The sequence below is a fragment of the Oncorhynchus masou genome, chromosome 22, assembly GCF_036934945.1.
Source record: "Oncorhynchus masou masou isolate Uvic2021 chromosome 22, UVic_Omas_1.1, whole genome shotgun sequence".
Classification (NCBI taxonomy): Eukaryota; Metazoa; Chordata; class Actinopteri; order Salmoniformes; family Salmonidae; genus Oncorhynchus; species Oncorhynchus masou.
This window is the reverse complement of record NC_088233.1, coordinates 9,564,161-9,583,906: the sequence shown is the minus strand read 5'-3', so window position 1 is coordinate 9,583,906 and position 19,746 is coordinate 9,564,161. Positions and strand designations below refer to the sequence as shown.

The window sequence follows — 19,746 nt, the reverse complement described above, 5'->3', positions numbered from 1 at the left end:
CAGGGAGATATATTGGAGATGTGTGAGACCTACAGGGAGATGTATTGGAGATGTGTGAGACCTTAGGAGATGTATTGGAGATGTGTGAGACCTACAGGGAGATGTATTGGAGATGTGTGAGACCTTAGGAGATGTATTGGAGATGTGTGAGACCTACAGGGAGATGTATTGGAGATGTGTGAGACCTACAGGGAGATATATTGGAGATGTGTGAGACCTACAGGGAGATGTGTGAGACCTACAGGGAGCTATATTGGAGATGTGTGAGACCTACATGGAGATGTGTGAGACCTACAGGGAGATATATTGGAGATGTGTGAGACCTACAGGGAGATGTATTGGAAATGTGTGAGACCTACAGGGAGATGTGTGAGACCTACAGGGAGATATATTGGAGATGTGTGAGACCTACAGGGAGATGTGAGACCTACAGGGAGATGTATTGGAGATGTGTGAGACCTACAGGGAGATGTATTCTAGATGTGTGAGACCTACAGGGAGATGTATTGGAGATGTGTTTGACCTACCGGGAGATATATTGGAGATGTGTGAGACCTTAGGAGATGTATTGGAGATGTGTGAGACCTTAGGAGATGTATTGGAGATGTGTGAGACCTACAGGGAGATGTATTGGAGATGTGTGAGACCTACAGGGAGATGTATTGGAGATGTGTGAGACCTACAGGGAGATGTATTGGAGATGTGTGAGACCTACAGGGAGATGTGTGAGACCTACAGGGAGATGTATTGGAGATGTGTGAGACCTACAGGGAGATGTATTGGAGATGTGTGAGACCTACAGTGAGATGTATTGGAGATGTGTGAGACCTACAGGGAGATGTATTGGAGATGTGTGAGACCTACAGGGAGATGTATTGGAGATGTGTGAGACCTACAGGGAGATGTATTGGAGATGTGTGAGACCTACAGGGAGATGTATTGGAGATGTGTGAGACCTACAGGGAGATGTGTGAGACCTACAGGGAGATGTATTGGAGATGTGTGAGACCTACAGGGAGATGTATTGGAGATGTGTGAGACCTACAGTGAGATGTATTGGAGATGTGTGAGACCTACAGGGAGATGTATTGGAGATGTGTGAGACCTACAGGGAGATGTATTGGAGATGTGTGAGACCTACAGGGAGATGTATTGGAGATGTGTGAGACCTACAGGGAGATGTATTGGAGATGTGTGAGACCTACAGGGAGATGTATTGGAGATGTGTGAGACCTACAGGGAGATGTATTGGAGATGTGTGAGACCTACAGGGAGATGTATTGGAGATGTGTGAGACCTTAGGAGATGTATTGGAGATGTGTGAGACCTACAGGGAGATGTATTGGAGATGTGTGAGACCTACAGGGAGATATATTGGAGATGTGTGAGACCTACAGGGAGATGTATTGGAGATGTGTGAGACCTTAGGAGATGTATTGGAGATGTGTGAGACCTACAGGGAGATGTATTGGAGATGTGTGAGACCTTAGGAGATGTATTGGAGATGTGTGAGACCTACAGGGAGATGTATTGGAGATGTGTGAGACCTACAGGGAGATATATTGGAGATGTGTGAGACCTACAGGGAGATGTGTGAGACCTACAGGGAGCTATATTGGAGATGTGTGAGACCTACATGGAGATGTGTGAGACCTACAGGGAGATATATTGGAGATGTGTGAGACCTACAGGGAGATGTATTGGAAATGTGTGAGACCTACAGGGAGATGTGTGAGACCTACAGGGAGATATATTGGAGATGTGTGAGACCTACAGGGAGATGTGAGACCTACAGGGAGATGTATTGGAGATGTGTGAGACCTACAGGGAGATGTATTCTAGATGTGTGAGACCTACAGGGAGATGTATTGGAGATGTGTTTGACCTACCGGGAGATATATTGGAGATGTGTGAGACCTACAGGGAGATGTATTGGAGATGTGTGAGACCTACAGGGAGATGTATTGGAGATGTGTGAGACCTACAGGGAGATGTATTGGAGATGTGTGAGACCTACAGGGAGATGTATTGGAGATGTGTGAGACCTACAGGGAGATGTGTGAGACCTACAGGGAGATGTATTGGAGATGTGTGAGACCTACAGGGAGATATATTGGAGATGTGTGAGACCTACAGGGAGATGTATTGGAGATGTGTGAGACCTACAGGGAGATGTATTGGAGATGTGTGAGACCTACAGGGAGATGTATTGGAGATGTGTGAGACCTACAGGGAGATGTATTGGAGATGTGTGAGACCTACAGGGAGATGTATTGGAGATGTGTGAGATCTACAGGGAGATGTATTGGAGATGTGTGAGACCTACAGGGAGATGTATTGGAGATGTGTGAGACCTACAGGGAGATGTATTGGAGATGTGTGAGACCTACAGGGAGATGTATTGGAGATGTGTGAGACCTACAGGGAGATGTATTGGAGATGTGTGAGACCTACAGGGAGATGTATTGGAGATGTGTGAGACCTTAGGAGATGTATTGGAGATGTGTGAGACCTACAGGGAGATGTATTGGAGATGTGTGAGACCTACAGGGAGATATATTGGAGATGTGTGAGACCTACAGGGAGATGTATTGGAGATGTGTGAGACCTTAGGAGATGTATTGGAGATGTGTGAGACCTACAGGGAGATGTATTGGAGATGTGTGAGACCTACAGGGAGATGTATTGGAGATGTGTGAGACCTACAGGGAGATGTATTGGAGATGTGTGAGACCTACAGGGAGATGTGTGAGACCTACAGGGAGATGTATTGGAGATGTGTGAGACCTACAGGGAGATATATTGGAGATGTGTGAGACCTACAGGGAGATGTATTGGAGATGTGTGAGACCTACAGGGAGATGTATTGGAGATGTGTGAGACCTACAGGGAGATGTATTGGAGATGTGTGAGACCTACAGGGAGATGTATTGGAGATGTGTGAGACCTACAGGGAGATGTATTGGAGATGTGTGAGACCTACAGGGAGATGTATTGGAGATGTGTGAGATCTACAGGGAGATGTATTGGAGATGTGTGAGACCTACAGGGAGATGTATTGGAGATGTGTGAGACCTACAGGGAGATGTATTGGAGATGTGTGAGACCTACAGGGAGATGTATTGGAGATGTGTGAGACCTACAGGGAGATGTATTGGAGATGTGTGAGACCTACAGGGAGATGTATTGGAGATGTGTGAGACCTTAGGAGATGTATTGGAGATGTGTGAGACCTACAGGGAGATGTATTGGAGATGTGTGAGACCTACAGGGAGATATATTGGAGATGTGTGAGACCTACAGGGAGATGTATTGGAGATGTGTGAGACCTTAGGAGATGTATTGGAGATGTGTGAGACCTACAGGGAGATGTATTGGAGATGTGTGAGACCTTAGGAGATGTATTGGAGATGTGTGAGACCTACAGGGAGATGTATTGGAGATGTGTGAGACCTACAGGGAGATATATTGGAGATGTGTGAGACCTACAGGGAGATGTGTGAGACCTACAGGGAGCTATATTGGAGATGTGTGAGACCTACATGGAGATGTGTGAGACCTACAGGGAGATATATTGGAGATGTGTGAGACCTACAGGGAGATGTTGACGTCAGGAGAAACAAGGTTATAGGAATGCATGTCACCTCTCGTGAATACCATGACTGTCTAGTCCTGTTGATCATCTTAGCCAAACGCATCTTATGGTGTTGGGTAGTTAAGATGTCGTCGTCGTCGTCCCCCACCCCGTCAACATACTGTTGGGTGTCAAGTCTCATACATTCACAGCTTGTTGCCGGGTCTTGTTGCCTGGTCTTGTTGCCGGGTCATCTGTTGCCGGGTCATCTGTTGCCGGGTCTTGTTGACATCCTAAATTGTTTATCTGAGGGTGTTTCGATGACCCAATTAAAGCTGGTCATCACAGGGCCTGGACTGGAAGTTCTCATAGACATAGTCACTGGCCAGAAACGACCAATACCCTGAACCAATACCTACGGATGGAGCTTTCATTTCTACAAAATAATGGATAACAAGACACAGACTGACAGAAGTTTCAGAATCTGTTTTCACAATCAGACCCATGTGAAAGCGCATCCACTAATAGAAAGGGAAAGGGGCACTAGAACAGTCTGCAGCATCCGGCCTCCCCCTACTAGAATCTGAAGTCAAATGTCTACTGTTTGCTGATGATCTGGTACTTCTGTCACCAACCAAGGAGGGCCTACAGCAGCACCTAGATCTTATGCACAGATTCTGTCAGACCTGGGCCCTGACAGTAAATCTCAGTAACACCAAAATAATGGTGTTCCAAAAAAGGTCCAGTTGCCAGGACCATAAATACAAATTCCATCTAGACACCGTTGCCCTGGACACAAAAAAACTATACATACCTCGGCCTAAACATCAGCGTCACAGGTAACTTCCACAAAGCTGTGAACGATCTGAGAGACAAGGCATGAAAGGCCTATGCCATCAAAAGGAATATCAAATTTGACATACCAATTAGGATGTGGCTAAAAATACTTGAATCAGTTACAGAACCCATTGCCCTTTATTGTTGTGAGGTCTGAGATTTCACAAAATGGGACACTGCATGCAGAATTCTGCAAAAAATATCCTCTGTGTACAATGTAAAACACCAAATAATGAATGCAGAGCAGAATTAGGCCGATACCCACAAATGATCAAAATCCAGAAAAGAGCCGTTAAATTCTACAACCATCTAAAAGGAAGCGATTCCCAAACCTATAACAAAGCCATTACCTACAGCGAGATGAACCTGGAGAAGAGTCCTTTAAGCAAGCTGTTCTTGGGGCTCTGTTCAGAAACACAAACAGACCCCACAGAGCCCCAGGACAGCAACACAATTAGACCCAACCAAATAACGAGAAAACAAAAAGAAAATTACTTGACACATTGGAAAGAATTAACAAAAAAACTGAGCAAACAAGAATGTTATTTGGCCCTAAACAGAGAGTACACAGTGTAACTGTAACTGACCCAAAATTAAGGAAAGCTTTGACTATGTACAGACTCAGTGAGCATATCCTTGCTATTGAGAAATGCAGACCTGGCTCTCAAGAGAAGACTGGCTATGTGTACACTGCTCACAACATGAGTGGAAATTGAGCTGCACATCCTAACCTGCCAAATGTATGACCTATTAGAGACACATATTTCCCTCAGATTACACAGATTCACAAAGAATTCAAAAATAAATCACATTTTGATAAACTCCCATATCTATTGGGTGAAATACCACAGTGTGCAAGATTTGTGACCTGTTGCCACAATAAAAGGGCGACCAGTGAAGAACAAACACCATCATAAATACTACACATTTTATGCTTATTTATTTTCCCTATTTGCACATCGTTACAACACTGTATATAGACATAATATGACATTTGAAATGTCTTTATTATTTTGGAACTTCTGTGAGTGTAATGTTTACTGTACATTTTTTATTGCTTATTTCCTCATTTCTTTATTATCTATTTCACTTGCTTTGGCAATGTTAACACATGTTTCCCTCATGCCAAAAAAAACCCTTAAATTGAATTGCGAGAAAGAGTGAGAGAGAAAGAGAGGGGAGAGAGAGACTGAAACATGTCTTTCAGTAGCTTAACACAGTCGTACTACGGATGTGGTTGACTAGCGGATGTGGTGGTTGACTAACGGATGAGGTGGTTGACTAATGGATGTGGTGATTGACTAACTGATGAGGTGGTTGACTAACGGATGAGGTGGTTGACTAGCGGATGTGGTGGTTGACTAACGGATGAGGTGGTTGACTAACGGATGTGGTGATTGACTAACTGATGAGGTGGTTGACTAACGGATGAGGTGGTTGACTAACGGATGATGACCAACGGATGCGGTTGACTAACGGATGTGGTGGTTGACTAATGGATGTGGTGGTTGACTAACGGATGTGGTGGTTGACTAACGGATGTGGTGGTTGACTAACGGATGTGGTGGTTGACTAACGGATGTGGTGGTTGACTAACGGATGATGACTAACGGATGAGGTGGTTGACTAACTGATGAGGTGGTTGACTAACTGATGAGGTGGTTGACTAACGGATGAGGTGGTTGACTAACGGATGAGGTGGTTGACTAACGGATGAGGTGGTTGACTAACGGATGAGGTGGTTGACTAACGGATGAGGTGGTTGACTAACGGATGAGGTGGTTGACTAACGGATGAGGTGGTTGACTAACGGATGAGGTGGTTGACTAACGGATGTGGTGGTTGACTAATGGATGATGACCAACGGATGCGGTTGACTAACGGATGTGGTGGTTGACTAACGGATGAAGTGGTTGACTAACGGATGTGGTGGTTGACTAACGGATGAGGTGGTTGACTAACGGATGTGGTGGTTGACTAACTGATGAGGTGGTTGACTAACGGATGAGGTGGGTGACTAACGGATGTGGTGGTTGACTAACTGATGATGTGGTTGACTAACGGATGAGGTGGTTGACTAACGGATGTGGTGGTTGACTAACGGATGAGGTGGTTGACTAACGGATGAGGTGGTTGACTAACGGATGTGGTGGTTGACTAACGGATGTGGTGGTTGACTAACGGATGTGGTTGACTAACGGATGAGGTTGACTAACGGATGTGGTGGTTGACTAACGGATGTGGTGGTTGACTAACAGAAGAGGTGGTTGACTAACGGATGAGGTTGACTAACGGATGTGCTTGACTAACGGATGAGGTTGACTAATGGATGAGGTTGACTAACGGATGTGGTGGTTGGCTAACGGATGTGGTTGACTAATGGATGTGCTTGACTAACGGATAAGGTTGACTAACGGATAAGGTTGACTAACGGATGTGGTGGTTGACTAACGGATGAGGTTGACTAACGGATGAGGTTGACTAACGGATGTGCTTGACTAACAGATGTGGTGGTTGACTAACGGATGTGGTGATTGACTAACGGATGTGGTGGTTGACTAACGGATGTGCTTGACTAACGGACGAGGTTGACTAATGGATGTGGTGGTTGACTAACGGATGATGACTAACGGGTGAGGTGGTTGACTAACGGATGATGACTAACGGCTGTGATGGTTGACTAACGGATGAGGTTGACTAACGGATGTGGTGGTTGACTAACTGATGAGGTGGTTGACTAACAGATGAGGTTGACTAAAGGATGAGGTTGACTAACGGATGTGGTGGTTGACTAACTGATGAGGTGGTTGACTAACGGATGTGGTTGTTGACTAACGGATGTGGTGGTTGACTAACGGATGTGGTGGTTGACTAACGGATGTGGTGGTTGACTAACAGATGAGGTTGACTAACGGATGTGGTGGTTGACTAACGGATGTGGTGGTTGACTAACGGATGTGGTGGTTGACTAACGGATGTGTTGGTTGACTAACGGATGTGGTGGTTGACTAACGGATGTGTTGGTTGACTAACGGATGTGGTGGTTGACTAACGGATGTGGTGGTTGACTAACGGATGAGGTTGACTAACAGATGTGGTGGTTGACTAACGGATGTGCTTGACTAACGGATGAGGTGGTTGACTAACGGATGTGGTGGTTGACTAACGGATGTGGTGGTTGACTAACTGATGAGGTGGTTGACTAACGGATGAGGTTGACTAACAGATGTGGTGGTTGACTAACGGATGTGCTTGACTAACGGATGAGGTGGTTGACTAACGGATGTGTTGGTTGACTAACGGATGTGGTGGTTGACTAACGGATGTGTTGGTTGACTAACGGATGTGGTGGTTGACTAACGGATGTGGTGGTTGACTAACGGATGAGGTTGACTAACAGATGTGGTGGTTGACTAACGGATGTGCTTGACTAACGGATGAGGTGGTTGACTAACGGATGTGGTGGTTGACTAACGGATGTGGTGGTTGACTAACTGATGAGGTGGTTGACTAACGGATGAGGTTGACTAACAGATGTGGTGGTTGACTAACGGATGAGGTTGACTAACGGATGTGGTGGTTGACTAACGGATGTGGTGGTTGACTAACTGATGAGGTGGTTGACTAACGGATGAGGTTGACTAACAGATGTGGTGGTTGACTAACGGATGAGGTTGACTAATGGATGTGGTGGTTGACTAACGAATGTGGTTGACTTTCCTTTCAGATTATATTGACCTTCTGAAAAAAGTGTAACCTTTATAATTGATGTTATTCCCTGAATTATACAATTTCACTGTTTCTGTAATAGACACGGCTTTACTTTCAAAATCCCTTGAATTAGAATCAAGACTTCTGTTGAACGTGACACTTGGATCAGACTATAGATACTACAATGTTAGTATGTAACATTTGGATCAGAGGTATTTCAGGAAATACTAATGAAAGTTAACTTAGTGCAGGCCAGGAATCCAGGAACTTTAGCTCTCTGCTTCAAACGTTTTTAAAATATATTTTCTTTAGTTCACCTTTATTTAACCAGGTAGGCTAGTTGAGAACAAGTTCTCATTTACAACTGCGACCTGGCCAAGATAAAGCAAAGCAGTTCGACACATACAACAACAAAGAGTTACACATGGAGTAAAACAAACATACAGTCAATAATACAGTAGAAAAAGTCTATATACAGTGTGCAGATGAGGTAGGATAATGGAGGTAAGGCAATAAATAGGCAATGGTGGCGAAATAATTACAATATAGCAATTAAACACTGGAATGGTAGATGTGCAGAATATGAATGTGCAATTGCCCCTAGCACAGACAGAGTCACAGGTAGGGAGACAGGCAGACAGACAGCATCAACACATCACAAAGACTCGCTAGTATTTCCACATAAGCGTTAAATGATTTATGTGGAAACTAAGACTGTAAGAGTAGGGCTGAAACAGAAGGGATTTATGCTCAGATCAGAGGAAGAGAGGAAGAGAGGATCCCCTTCATCATGTCAGTCTTATCCCTATGATACCCGCACAGCCTGCATGAAGTGCACACACACTGCGCACACGCACATTGCACGCACGCACACACACTGCACAAACACACACATCCACATGCACTGCATTTAAATCCCTTTCCTACTTAATGAGAGAGAGACACACACACACACACACACACAGAGAGACAGAGAGAGACACACACAGAGAGAGAGAGAGACAGAGACAGAGAGAGAGACACAGAGAGAGAGAGAGACACAGAGAGAGAGAGAGAGAGAGAGAGAGAGACAGAGAGAGAGACAGGGAGAGACACACACACAGAGAGAGAGAAAGAGAGAGAGAGAGACACAGAGAGAGAGAGAGAGAGAGACAGAGAGAGAGAGAGAGACAGAGACAGACAGAGAGAGAGAGACACAGAGAGAGAGAGAGAGAGACACAGAGAGAGAGAGAGAGAGAGAGAGAGACAGACAGACACAAAGAGAGAGAGAGAGACACAGAGAGAGAGAGAGACAGAGAGAGAGAGACCTATGGGGGTCGGAGGCCTAGATTTATTTTCTCCTGGGCTCTCAGAGTCAGAGAAGGATATCACAGAGCAAATCTCATTCAAAATGTCATCTTCATGTTGTGGTTAGGCGAAAGCACTAGGTTGTTCCATCACGTACCTGGAATGAAAGGAGGAGCTAAACGCATCAACAGGAACTAATATGATTTCATAGTCATAATATTTTTTAACAATGTCGTGTATAGGTGGATGAGCAACGATGAGTTGCTATGCAAACTAAGGAAATAGAGTTGTAATTTGAAACTACATACATACATCAGCAGGAAATGAACTTCTTGCCTGCCATACTCTTCACTTTGATAAATATGATGGCGGATGAGAAACGAGTAACTAAATTAAACAAATCATTTGAAACTAGGGTATGCCTCTTCATGTGTCACTTCCTGTTGTCAGTTGGGTGATGGCCAATGGCTTCAGGGTCTGGGACAACACTATGTAAATATTTTAGTTCTGGTACCTGTTTGAGTAACATATTGTGTTGGTGTGTGTGTGCTAATAGCCAACTTCTCTAACTCGCGTTGTCATGCCAACTGAACGCACGTTACAGTAGACGTTACAGGTTTTTTTTTTGAAGAAGAAGAAGATGAAGAAACAAGCACATCTGATGGTCAAACAGCTAATATGCTACACTGTCAATGGGATATGATCCCGGTTGTGTCCCAAAAGGCACCATATTCCCTTCATAGTGCACTACGTTTGGCCGGAGCCCTATGGGAATAGAGTCCATTTAGGATGCACACCATGGGGACATACAGTATTTCATCTAGCAAATGTATTACAGAGATTTCTGTTCAGGTCAGGCTCAACGTGCGGCCTGACAGACATGGCAAACAAAATGCCATCTGAGAGTGAGGAGACAAGCATAATGTTTCCTTTATTAAAAGGTACTCATGCTCGCCACATTGTTGGCTTACTGACTAAACATATACGGTATAGGCAGCACGCTATCCTTCCCCCACATCTCTACTCTAGTGTAATAATGACACTCTCTCTCTCCCCATTCTCTGAATGTCTCTATCACACTCTCTGTGTCTCTCCCCTCTCTCTCTGTACCCCCCCTCTCTCTCTCTCTCCCCATTCTCTCAATGTCTCTATCACACTCTCCGTGTCTCTCCTCTCTCTCTCTCTGTACCCCTCTCTCTCTCTTCTCCTTCTGTGGCTTATCATCCATCAGTCGAGGGAATCTGGAGAATGTGACATATGCACATCCCCTCCGGTCAGACAGGAGATTATTCAGGAAGTGATGGTATGACTGGATTGGAGATGGGTTTTAGATAGGAGCCGGGCCCCAATAAATATTTACCAGTGTTAAATATTTGGTGTTTTCACAGCTTAAATCTTGTGCAAAAGCCCCGCATTTAATTGCATAGTTAGTAGTTAGGAGTTTGAAAATTGTAGTTTGAAAATTGAATATGTCAACATTTGAAGTTTGACAGATAATAAAGACATAAAAATTCCTTTGTGTGTTATAAAAGAGTGTGGTGCTACTCTTTTTGTATTGATTCCCCTGTTGGAAACACCTGCACCTGGGGCCTAGCTCCATGTATGTGCTTCATCTCAACAACACCTGGGTTTGACTTACATTTGACCTGGGTTTGAACTACATTTATACTGTATTTCTCCTGTATCCAGGCATCATTCAATATACATGCAAAACATGAAACAGGGATTGTGTCACAACAACCTGAACCCCAGGACCTGAGTGAAAAACAGATCCAAGGATCCATGGGCAAATTATTCAGAAGTTTCCCCTTCTTTGCCCCATGTATCCCAGTGTGCCCAGTGTGACAGTAGGAACAAAACAACCCTGTCCAATTTCCTGGACTCTTCCTAATACGGGTGTCAATTAGTGGAAGAGTGCTACTGTGGCCGCAGCCTGCGAACCAGGCTGCCGCGGGCGGCACAATGCATTAGCCCACGATGAGCTGTCAAAAAGGATTATTTCAGCTACGCCCGTCAGCGAAGGGGGTGCTCTACTGCACTAAACCAGAGGAGGAGAGAAATAGAGGGGGTGGGGGGGCTGGAGAGAGACACAGAGAGAGAGAGAGAGAGAGAGAGAGAGAGAGAGAGAGAGAGAGAGAGAGAGAGAGAGACACACACACAGAGAGAGAGAGACACACAGAGAGAGAGAGAGAGAGAGAGACACACAGAGAGAGAGAGAGACACAGAGAGAGCGAGAGACACAGAGAGAGAGAGAGAGACACAGAGAGAGCGAGAGACACAGAGAGAGAGAGAGACACACAGAGAGAGAGACACACAGAGAGAGAGAGAGAGAGAGAGAGAGAGAGAGAGAGAGAGAGAAATAGGCTACCCGGAGAGAGGGAGAAAGAGTGAGAAGAAGAGAAGTGGCCATTTAAACACACACAATAAGTTGGATTTTTTTTCCTGGAAGAGCACCGTGCGATGTTGGAACACTCGTCGGATCTCGCCCTGGTGCAGAGCTTGTATGTTAACAGCATGCGCTGTCCCCCCTCTGCCTCCACCACTGGTGTCTCCGTCAGGAATGAGGACCTAGGATCTCTGAGGTACGTCCGTCGGGTTGGTTGGATGTTGGGTTGGCCCCTAGTTCGTTCAGACGGAATCAGATCTAAACTGGCTGGCTTTTGTTGTAGTTGTGGTTGGAGCTATAGTCAGTGATTGTAATGCTTCTTTGTTCCTGTGGTGATGGATAATGGCTATTGTTATAGGATGGATTCATTGTTTGCAGTATTCTTTCCCATTCCATGGTGGGTTCGGGTAGATTTATGATGTGTATGTTTTTCACTGAAAGAAAAAGAGACAATCTAACTTGTGATCTGGGAGAAAATCCACCCCCCCCCTGCCCGAAAATCCACCCCCTCCATCATCTTTAAGAAACAGACAGACCTGAGCAGGACGCACCTATTAGTCCTATTGATTGAAGTTATCAAATCAATTGTGTAAAAAAAAAACAACAACATTATATTATCTGATTTAAAAACCAAAGAATTGTGTATTCAATACCAATGTATTAACAGCATCTAAATTAAAGTATGTCCCTTCTGAAGGTCAACGGTCACCCAGAAATGAAAATAAAATAAATGGGTCGAAGGTGCGACTCTCATTCACAGTTAAAAACTGAAGAAATGGGGCTCTGTCTGTCACGCTGTCGGTGACGCAAACAGAATTCTACCTCCTGAAAATGACAGAGAGGCCACAGGAAAGTACAGGGCATAGTTTCTGAGAACAAGTTCCATCCATCCGGTCTCTAACGCCTCTAGTCAAAATCAACATAAGCTCTGAGCTATCTTCTGCAAGGCACGGGACAATTTACATTAGCCAATAAGGAATTTGCATAAGCCAGTAAGATAAGGTTTGTGTTAACCAACGTTACAGCCAGGCTACGACGCCTGTGCATTTATTTTATTTTCATTAGATTACAACATTGAGTCATACTCATATCCTCTCCTTCTCCATTTTGAGAGCGCCAGCTTCAGTTGTTTGCCATTCTGCAAATGCTTTCAGAGCTAAGACAAAGTATGTCAGTCATGCAGGCAGTCAGGCAGGCAGTCAGGCAGGCAGGCTGGCAGGCAGGCAGGCAGGCAGGCAGGCAGGCAGTCAGGCAGGCAGGCAGGCAGACAGTACGTTTATGGCGACATATACAAACAGACGTGACATAACCCATTTGGGTCGCTGTGTGCAGTTGGCCTATTTTCACTTGACACGCTTCACCATTGGTTTAGAAGAGGTGCAAATCAAATGCTGGATGAATTGATCTGTAGGGGCTAGGAATAGTCCGGCTCGTCCCACATTACAGAGGGATACAATAGAAAAGATGTAAACAAGGATGGCATGGAATGTGTAGGGATTACAATAGGATTATCATAGTGATCATCTGATGGATTACACACGGGAGGCTGGCACTGAGAGAGGCGGCAACATACTTCCGTTGCAACAATAAAACAGTATTTATTTTAATATCTCTGCACAATATGTTCCCTTTATGCCCACAATTTAGCCTACTGTAGGCTACCCAGCAGATCTCCCATGTCAGACTTGACTATATTTAGTACATTGTAGTCATTTAGCAGACGCTCTTATCCAGAACGATTTACAGGAGCAATTAGAGTTTCAGTGCCTTGCTCAAGGGCACATCGACAGATTTTTTTAACCAAGTCGGTTCAGGGAATGAAGCAGTGACCTTTTGGTTACTGGCTCAACTCTCTTAACCGTTGCAATATTCAGACTAACTCGTCGGATTCCACGAGACTACTGTTGAAATGTAATCTTCTTTTCTTAATGAGATTTTTGGAGATCTAATATTATTAGTCACAATTCTCGGTGTCCACTATGAAGGAATTTAGAGCTCGTTTCATGAGCCAATGCTAATCAGTGTTAGCCCGATGACTGGAAGTCTATGGGTTTCTGCATATAGATACCCATAGACTTCCAGTCATTGAGCTAACGCTACTTAGCATTGGCTTGCGAAGCTACCTCTAACTTCCTTCATACTGGACACAGAGACATAAAATGGTATCCATGAGTTCATCTGACTCTGGGGAAGTAGATAAATGACCTCATTACCAAAATCCCAAAGTATCCCTTTAAGGAAGTCTCGAGGTTTTGCTAACCTGAGTTAGAATACCTTATGATAAGCTGCAAACGATACTATTTACCAAGAGAGTTATCTATATTTTTCACAGCTGTCTATTTACCACCTTAAACTGATGGTGACACTAAGACCGCACTCAACAAGTTGTAAAGGGCCACAAGCAAACAAGAAAATGTACATCCAGAGGCGGCGCTCCAAGTGGCAAGTGATTTTATTGCAGGGAAACTAAAATCCGTTTTACCTCATTTTTTACCAGCATGTCACCTGTGCAATTAGAGGCGAAAAAACTCAAGATCACCTTTAAATCACGTTCAATACGGAAGTGGTCCAATGAAGTGGATGCTAAGCTACAGGACTGTTTTGCTAGCACAGACTGGAATATGTTCAGAGATTCATCAGATAACATTGAGGAGTTTACCACATCACATCACATTAATAAGTACATCAATGATGTTGTCCCCACAGTGACCATATGTACATATCCCAAACAGAAGTCATGGTTTACAGGCAACTAAAGGCTGCGCTAAAGGCTAGACCTGCCACTTTCAAGGAAAGGGACACTAATCCGGATGCTTATAAGAAATCCCGCTATAACCTCCGATGAGCCAACCAACAGTCAAAACGTTAATACAGGACTAAGATTGAATCGTACTACCCCCGGCTCTGACGATCGGCGGATGTGGTAGGGCTTGCAAACTATCACAGATTACAAAGGGAAACCCAGCCGCGAGCTGCACAATGAAACGAGCCTACCAGACGAGCTAAATTGCTTCTCTGCACGCTTCGAGGCAAGCAACACTGAACCATTCATAAGAGTACCAGCTGTTCTGGGCAACAATGTAAACATTCACAAGGCCGCAGGCCAAGATGGATTACCAGGACATGCGCTGACCAGCTGGCAAGTGTCTTCACTGACATTTTCAACTTCTCCCTGACCCAGTCTGTAATACCAACATGTTTCAAGCAGACCACCATAGTCCTTGTGCCCAAGAACGCCAAGGTAACCTGCCTAAATGACTATCGCGCTATAGCACTCACATTTTAGCCATAAAATGCTTTGAAAGGCTGGTTATGGCTTTCAGTCAATTGGAGGTGCAGCTGTGGATGTATTTCAAGGCCTACCTTCAAACTCAGTGCTTCTTTTCTTGACATCATGGAAATCAAAAGAAATCAGCCAAGACCTCAGAAAAAAATTGTAGACCTCCACAAGTCTGGTTCATCCTTGGAAGCAAATTCCAAACACCTTAAAGTACCACGTTCACCTGTACAAGCAATAGCACGCAAGTATAAACACCATGGGACCACGCAGCCGTCATACCGCTCAGGAAGGAGACGCGTTCTGTCTCTTAGAGATGAACGTACTTCGGTGCGAAAAGTGCAAATCAATCCCAGAACAACAGCAAATGACCTTGTGAAGATGCTGGAGGAAACAGGTACAAAATTATCTACATCCACAGTAAAACGAGTCCAATATCGACATAACCTGAAAGGCCGCTCAGGAAGGAAGAAGCCACTGCTCCAAAACCACCATAAAAAAAGCCAGACTACAGTTTGCAACTGCACTTGGGGACAAAGACTGTACTTTTTGGAGAAATGTCCTCTGGTCTGATGAAACAAAAATAGAACTGTTTGGCCATAATGATCATCATTATGTTTGGAGGAAAAAGGGGGATATTTGCAAGCTGAAGAACACCATCCCAACCGTGAAGCACGGGGGTGGCAACATCATGTTGTGGGGGTGCTTTGCTGCAGGACAGACTGGTGCACTTCACAAAATAGATGGTATCATGAGAAATGAAAATTATGTGGATATATTGAAGCAACATCTCAAGACATCAGTCACAAAGTTAAAGCTTGGTCGCAAATGGGTCTTCCAATTGGACAATGACACCAAGCATACTTCCAAAATGGCTTAAGGACAACAAAGTCATGGTATTGGAATGGCCATCACAAAGTCCTGACCTCAACCCTATAGAAGATTTGTGGGCAGAACTGAAAAAGCATGTGAGAGCAAGGAGGCCTACAAACCTGACTAAGTTACCAGCTCTGTCAGGAGGAATGGGCCAAAATTCACCCAACTTATTGTGGGAAGCTTGTGGAAAGCTACCTGAAACATTTGACCCACGTTAAACAATTTTAAGGTAATGCTACCAAATACTAATTGAGTATATGTAAACTTCTGACCCACTGGGAATGTGTTGGAAGAAAGAAAAGCTGAAATAAATAATTTTCTCTACTATTATTTTGACATTTCCCATTCTTAAAATAAAGTGGTGATCCTAACTGACCTAAGACAGGGAATTTGAACTAGGATTAAATGTCAGGAATGGTGAAAAACTGAGTTTAAATGTATTTGGCTAAGGTGTATGTAAACTTTAGACTTCAACTGTATGTAAACGATGCATAGCAAAGCTCTTTTAAACTTTGCTTAACATAAACTGCAGTGTCGTCTGCCTTGAAAATTGTTATGGATACAGAATTAACTGGGGTTTCATAAATGGGATATTCCTTATCAGTGCTTATCAGATATTCCCAATATTATTTTAGGGGGGATGTGAATGAGAAGCTGCTGCGAACGCTATAATGAACGATTCCTGTCCAGTTGATGAAGCTACCAAACTCTCTGCTCCGGGTTGTATTCATTAGGCCACAACATACCAAAAAATTGCAACAGCAAACCAAAATGAGTGTTTTTTTATTAGGCAAGTTCAGGTAGCCCCTCCATCCCTCTGTGATTCAGTACATTTACTTCCGTTGGGTGCCTAATGAATACACCCCTACTCTGCTCTGTTCTTGTACAACCAGTACTTGACAACGTGGTTTCAGCCCCCCTCGGAGTGGGATTCATATAGGAAGACCTCGCCTGGCAAGTCCAGTTCAACAAAGGAAGACAAAAGGGTAACATGAACTGTGACCTCTATAGAAGCAAAGAGTACATCCTAAATAGCACCCTATTCACTATGTAGTGCACTACTTTTGACCAGGGCCCATAGACCCTATTCCCTATGTTGTGCACTTATTTTGACCAGGGCCCATAGACCCTATTCCCTATGTAGTGCACTGCTTTGACTACTTTGTAGGGAATAGGGTGCCATTTGGGATGTAGCCAAAGACTCAGGAGGCCTGGGATTTTTATTTATTTTAATGATCTTAATCACTTGGTTTTCTTCCAGGCCTATACTCACAAAGAGTCTCAGAGTAGAAGTGCAGTGCTGATCAGTTTTGCCTTTCATATCATAATGAATATGATTATTTAGACAGGGGGGGACCTGATCCTCGATCAGCAATTCTACTCTGAATACTGGCCCAGATACTAATAGGAAAGGACTGGACTTGGAGTCGAGTGGCTCAACCTAAAATCTGGAGCAATTCATTAGAATTATTGGCGAGAGGATTATAGAATGATCATTTCCTATAGCTACTTGATTGGTAATAGCGAAGTGCTTGGGCTAAGGACTCCTCAGGGAATGGGTTTGCCATTTGGCCTATACTCTCTAACCTCTCTCACAAATGGTATTGTGTCTGTAGTCAAGGTATAAGGAAGTGGTTTGGGTTGCTGTATACTTTTCCTTTCTCTGATAATATTTTACCTCTGTTACAAAATGTAAATTGCTTTCTGCCATCATCTGTCTTTGGTCTGTACTAGTCTAGCCAGGGAATGTGGGGGTCTTCATGTCCTTGGATCAACACATGCCATATTTCTCAAACACATAATTTAGGTCAGATTGAGAGCCATGGTTGGTTGGTGTGAGTGAATACACTTGTGTAGCCTAATTTAAATAGACTGACAAAAAAATAGTCAAACACATTGTGGATTCTGTGAAAGTGTAAACCAAGATGACTGGACTAGCCTAGCCTACAGTATTTTTACATACTTGACATGGAATGGAAGTAGCCACGCCTCTCTAGCTATCCCTATCTGCAGTCGCTTCGACAGTGAGGGGATTCAATTAACCTGGTCCGAGTAGCCGTGTTTTGCACCGGGTGAAAATGGATTGCATTCGTATTGGAACTGGGCTGCCTCCCTGGCGTGAGAGCCAGGTGCCCATTTCAAAGTCCCTTAAAACAAAAGTGAAGTAAATAAGCATGTGGAGTAATGTGTAGGATTATGTATGTTCACATGCAAAAGTGATTACTTTTAATAAAAACGGTGTCTGGATTCCCAATGAAAACTAGTTAGAAAATTCGACCATATTTTATGTTAAAGAAATGTATGTTTTCGATTTGAAAGGGCGCTCCTCCATCGCCGCTTTTGCCCGTTCACGTCATGGGCCACAGAACGGGGCCCCGCGGTTCAACATAATCGAATCCGCCCAGTTGCGCGCCTGTAGTTTATTTCAACAGGGGATTGGAGGAGAAATTAGCTGGGGATAGCAAAATACGAATGTCAAACGACTGATGATTAGTATTCGCATGCTGCTGCTCTGAGTAGAAGGCTAGAATATAACCCCCCCTCCTGCACCTGTCCCGCTGCGTCTTGTGGTCGCGCAGGAGTTGAATCTCGAGGCGATTTCACTCGCTTTCATTGTTGACTACAGCGTGGTGGGTTCTGGTTGTAGCTCGTGAAAATGACTTCGACATACAGTGGTCTGGATTTTCATCCGGATAGGATGGTAGAAAGCCGGTTGATGATGAGCTCGGAAGATACGTAAGTAACTGTTTATTAGATTCTAATAACCCATAACTAAAAATATTTTTGTTGTTGCATTAATTGCGTATAATAAAATAACCTCAAGTTGCATTCAACGCACTGATAATTTTACGAGACAATTCACCGACATGTCTGAGTAACATAGCAAGTGAAATGGCTAGCTAGCTACCTAGCTAGCTAGCTGGAAAAAAAATGTTTACTTCTTGACTAAGGAAATGCTAGTGAAGTGACATGTGCTTCCGGAGTTAACATGTTCCAGACATTATCGGACTAGGTAGTCGTCATTCTAAAGTGTTTTTAACATAGTCAGTTAGAAAGAATTGCTTGTGTGTTTCTGTGTCGTTACCGTGAGAGCGCGAGAAAAAGCAGCACACGCGGCAGCCGCCCTTTTGATTTTTTTTCTTCATGCCGCTTGCTTGAACGAATAGAGGAACAGAGAAGGCAGCAACGGAGTCTTCTGTTCAGTAACAGGTAGGCCATGATAGAAAATGGCTATAAACAAACACGAAATTATACACCCTATTGCAACGCTTTTGATATCAAGTCGATGTATTGCATAATTCGCTATAATGTAACGTTGTGCTTTCTTTTTCACGAGACAGTAAATGCATTTTATACTCTGATGTTTCACGAGGGGTAGGCAACTAACTACGTTTCTTTTGTAGCGAGTAGCGACCGTAGTTCCCCGTTAGCAATCGATTTCCCGTAATGGAGGTTCGTGTAGGGTGTCTTGCGGAACACACGTGGTACATTATTGAGCAATTTTAATGGACATCTTGTGACCGCCGAAATAGATTGTTAGCAAAGGAAGCCAGTCAACAGCACACATACATGTTGTTTTAGAAATGCCCGGGAGGCTAATTCGGCTTACCATGACTGGATTTCAACTCTCAGCCATATAAAGGGTACACAGCTCAAGGCTGTGCGTTGCTGAGGGAGAGTACACTCTGAAATCCCCCTCCCCTAGCTAGCTCTAGAAATGGGCTTGGCCCTGTTACGTTCATGAAACACAACCTATTTCTCTACATAGCTAGCTACATACTTAAACATGTTTACAGC

General features: G+C 44.0%; 1 protein-coding gene across 9 annotated transcripts in view; it reads left to right on the top strand.

Moving 5' to 3' along the window:
• The first annotated feature begins 11,678 nt into the window (after window positions 1–11,678).
• The window catches only part of LOC135508977 (CUGBP Elav-like family member 2), a 59,166-nt gene continuing 51,098 nt past the window's right edge, over window positions 11,679–19,746 (top strand). For 3 of the 9 annotated variants that reach the window (XR_010450880.1, XR_010450879.1, XM_064929232.1), the window contains exon 1: window positions 11,679–11,991. Coding sequence is in view for 1 of the 9 variants with exons in the window: in XM_064929232.1 (XP_064785304.1) it covers window positions 11,870–11,991 (122 nt within the window). In the remaining 8 variants the exon portion in view is untranslated. Of the gene's footprint in view, window positions 11,992–18,359; window positions 18,685–18,915; window positions 19,159–19,746 lie in introns of those variants that run through there. The other 6 variants (XR_010450876.1, XR_010450877.1, XR_010450875.1 and 3 more) reach the window with 5 other exon arrangements.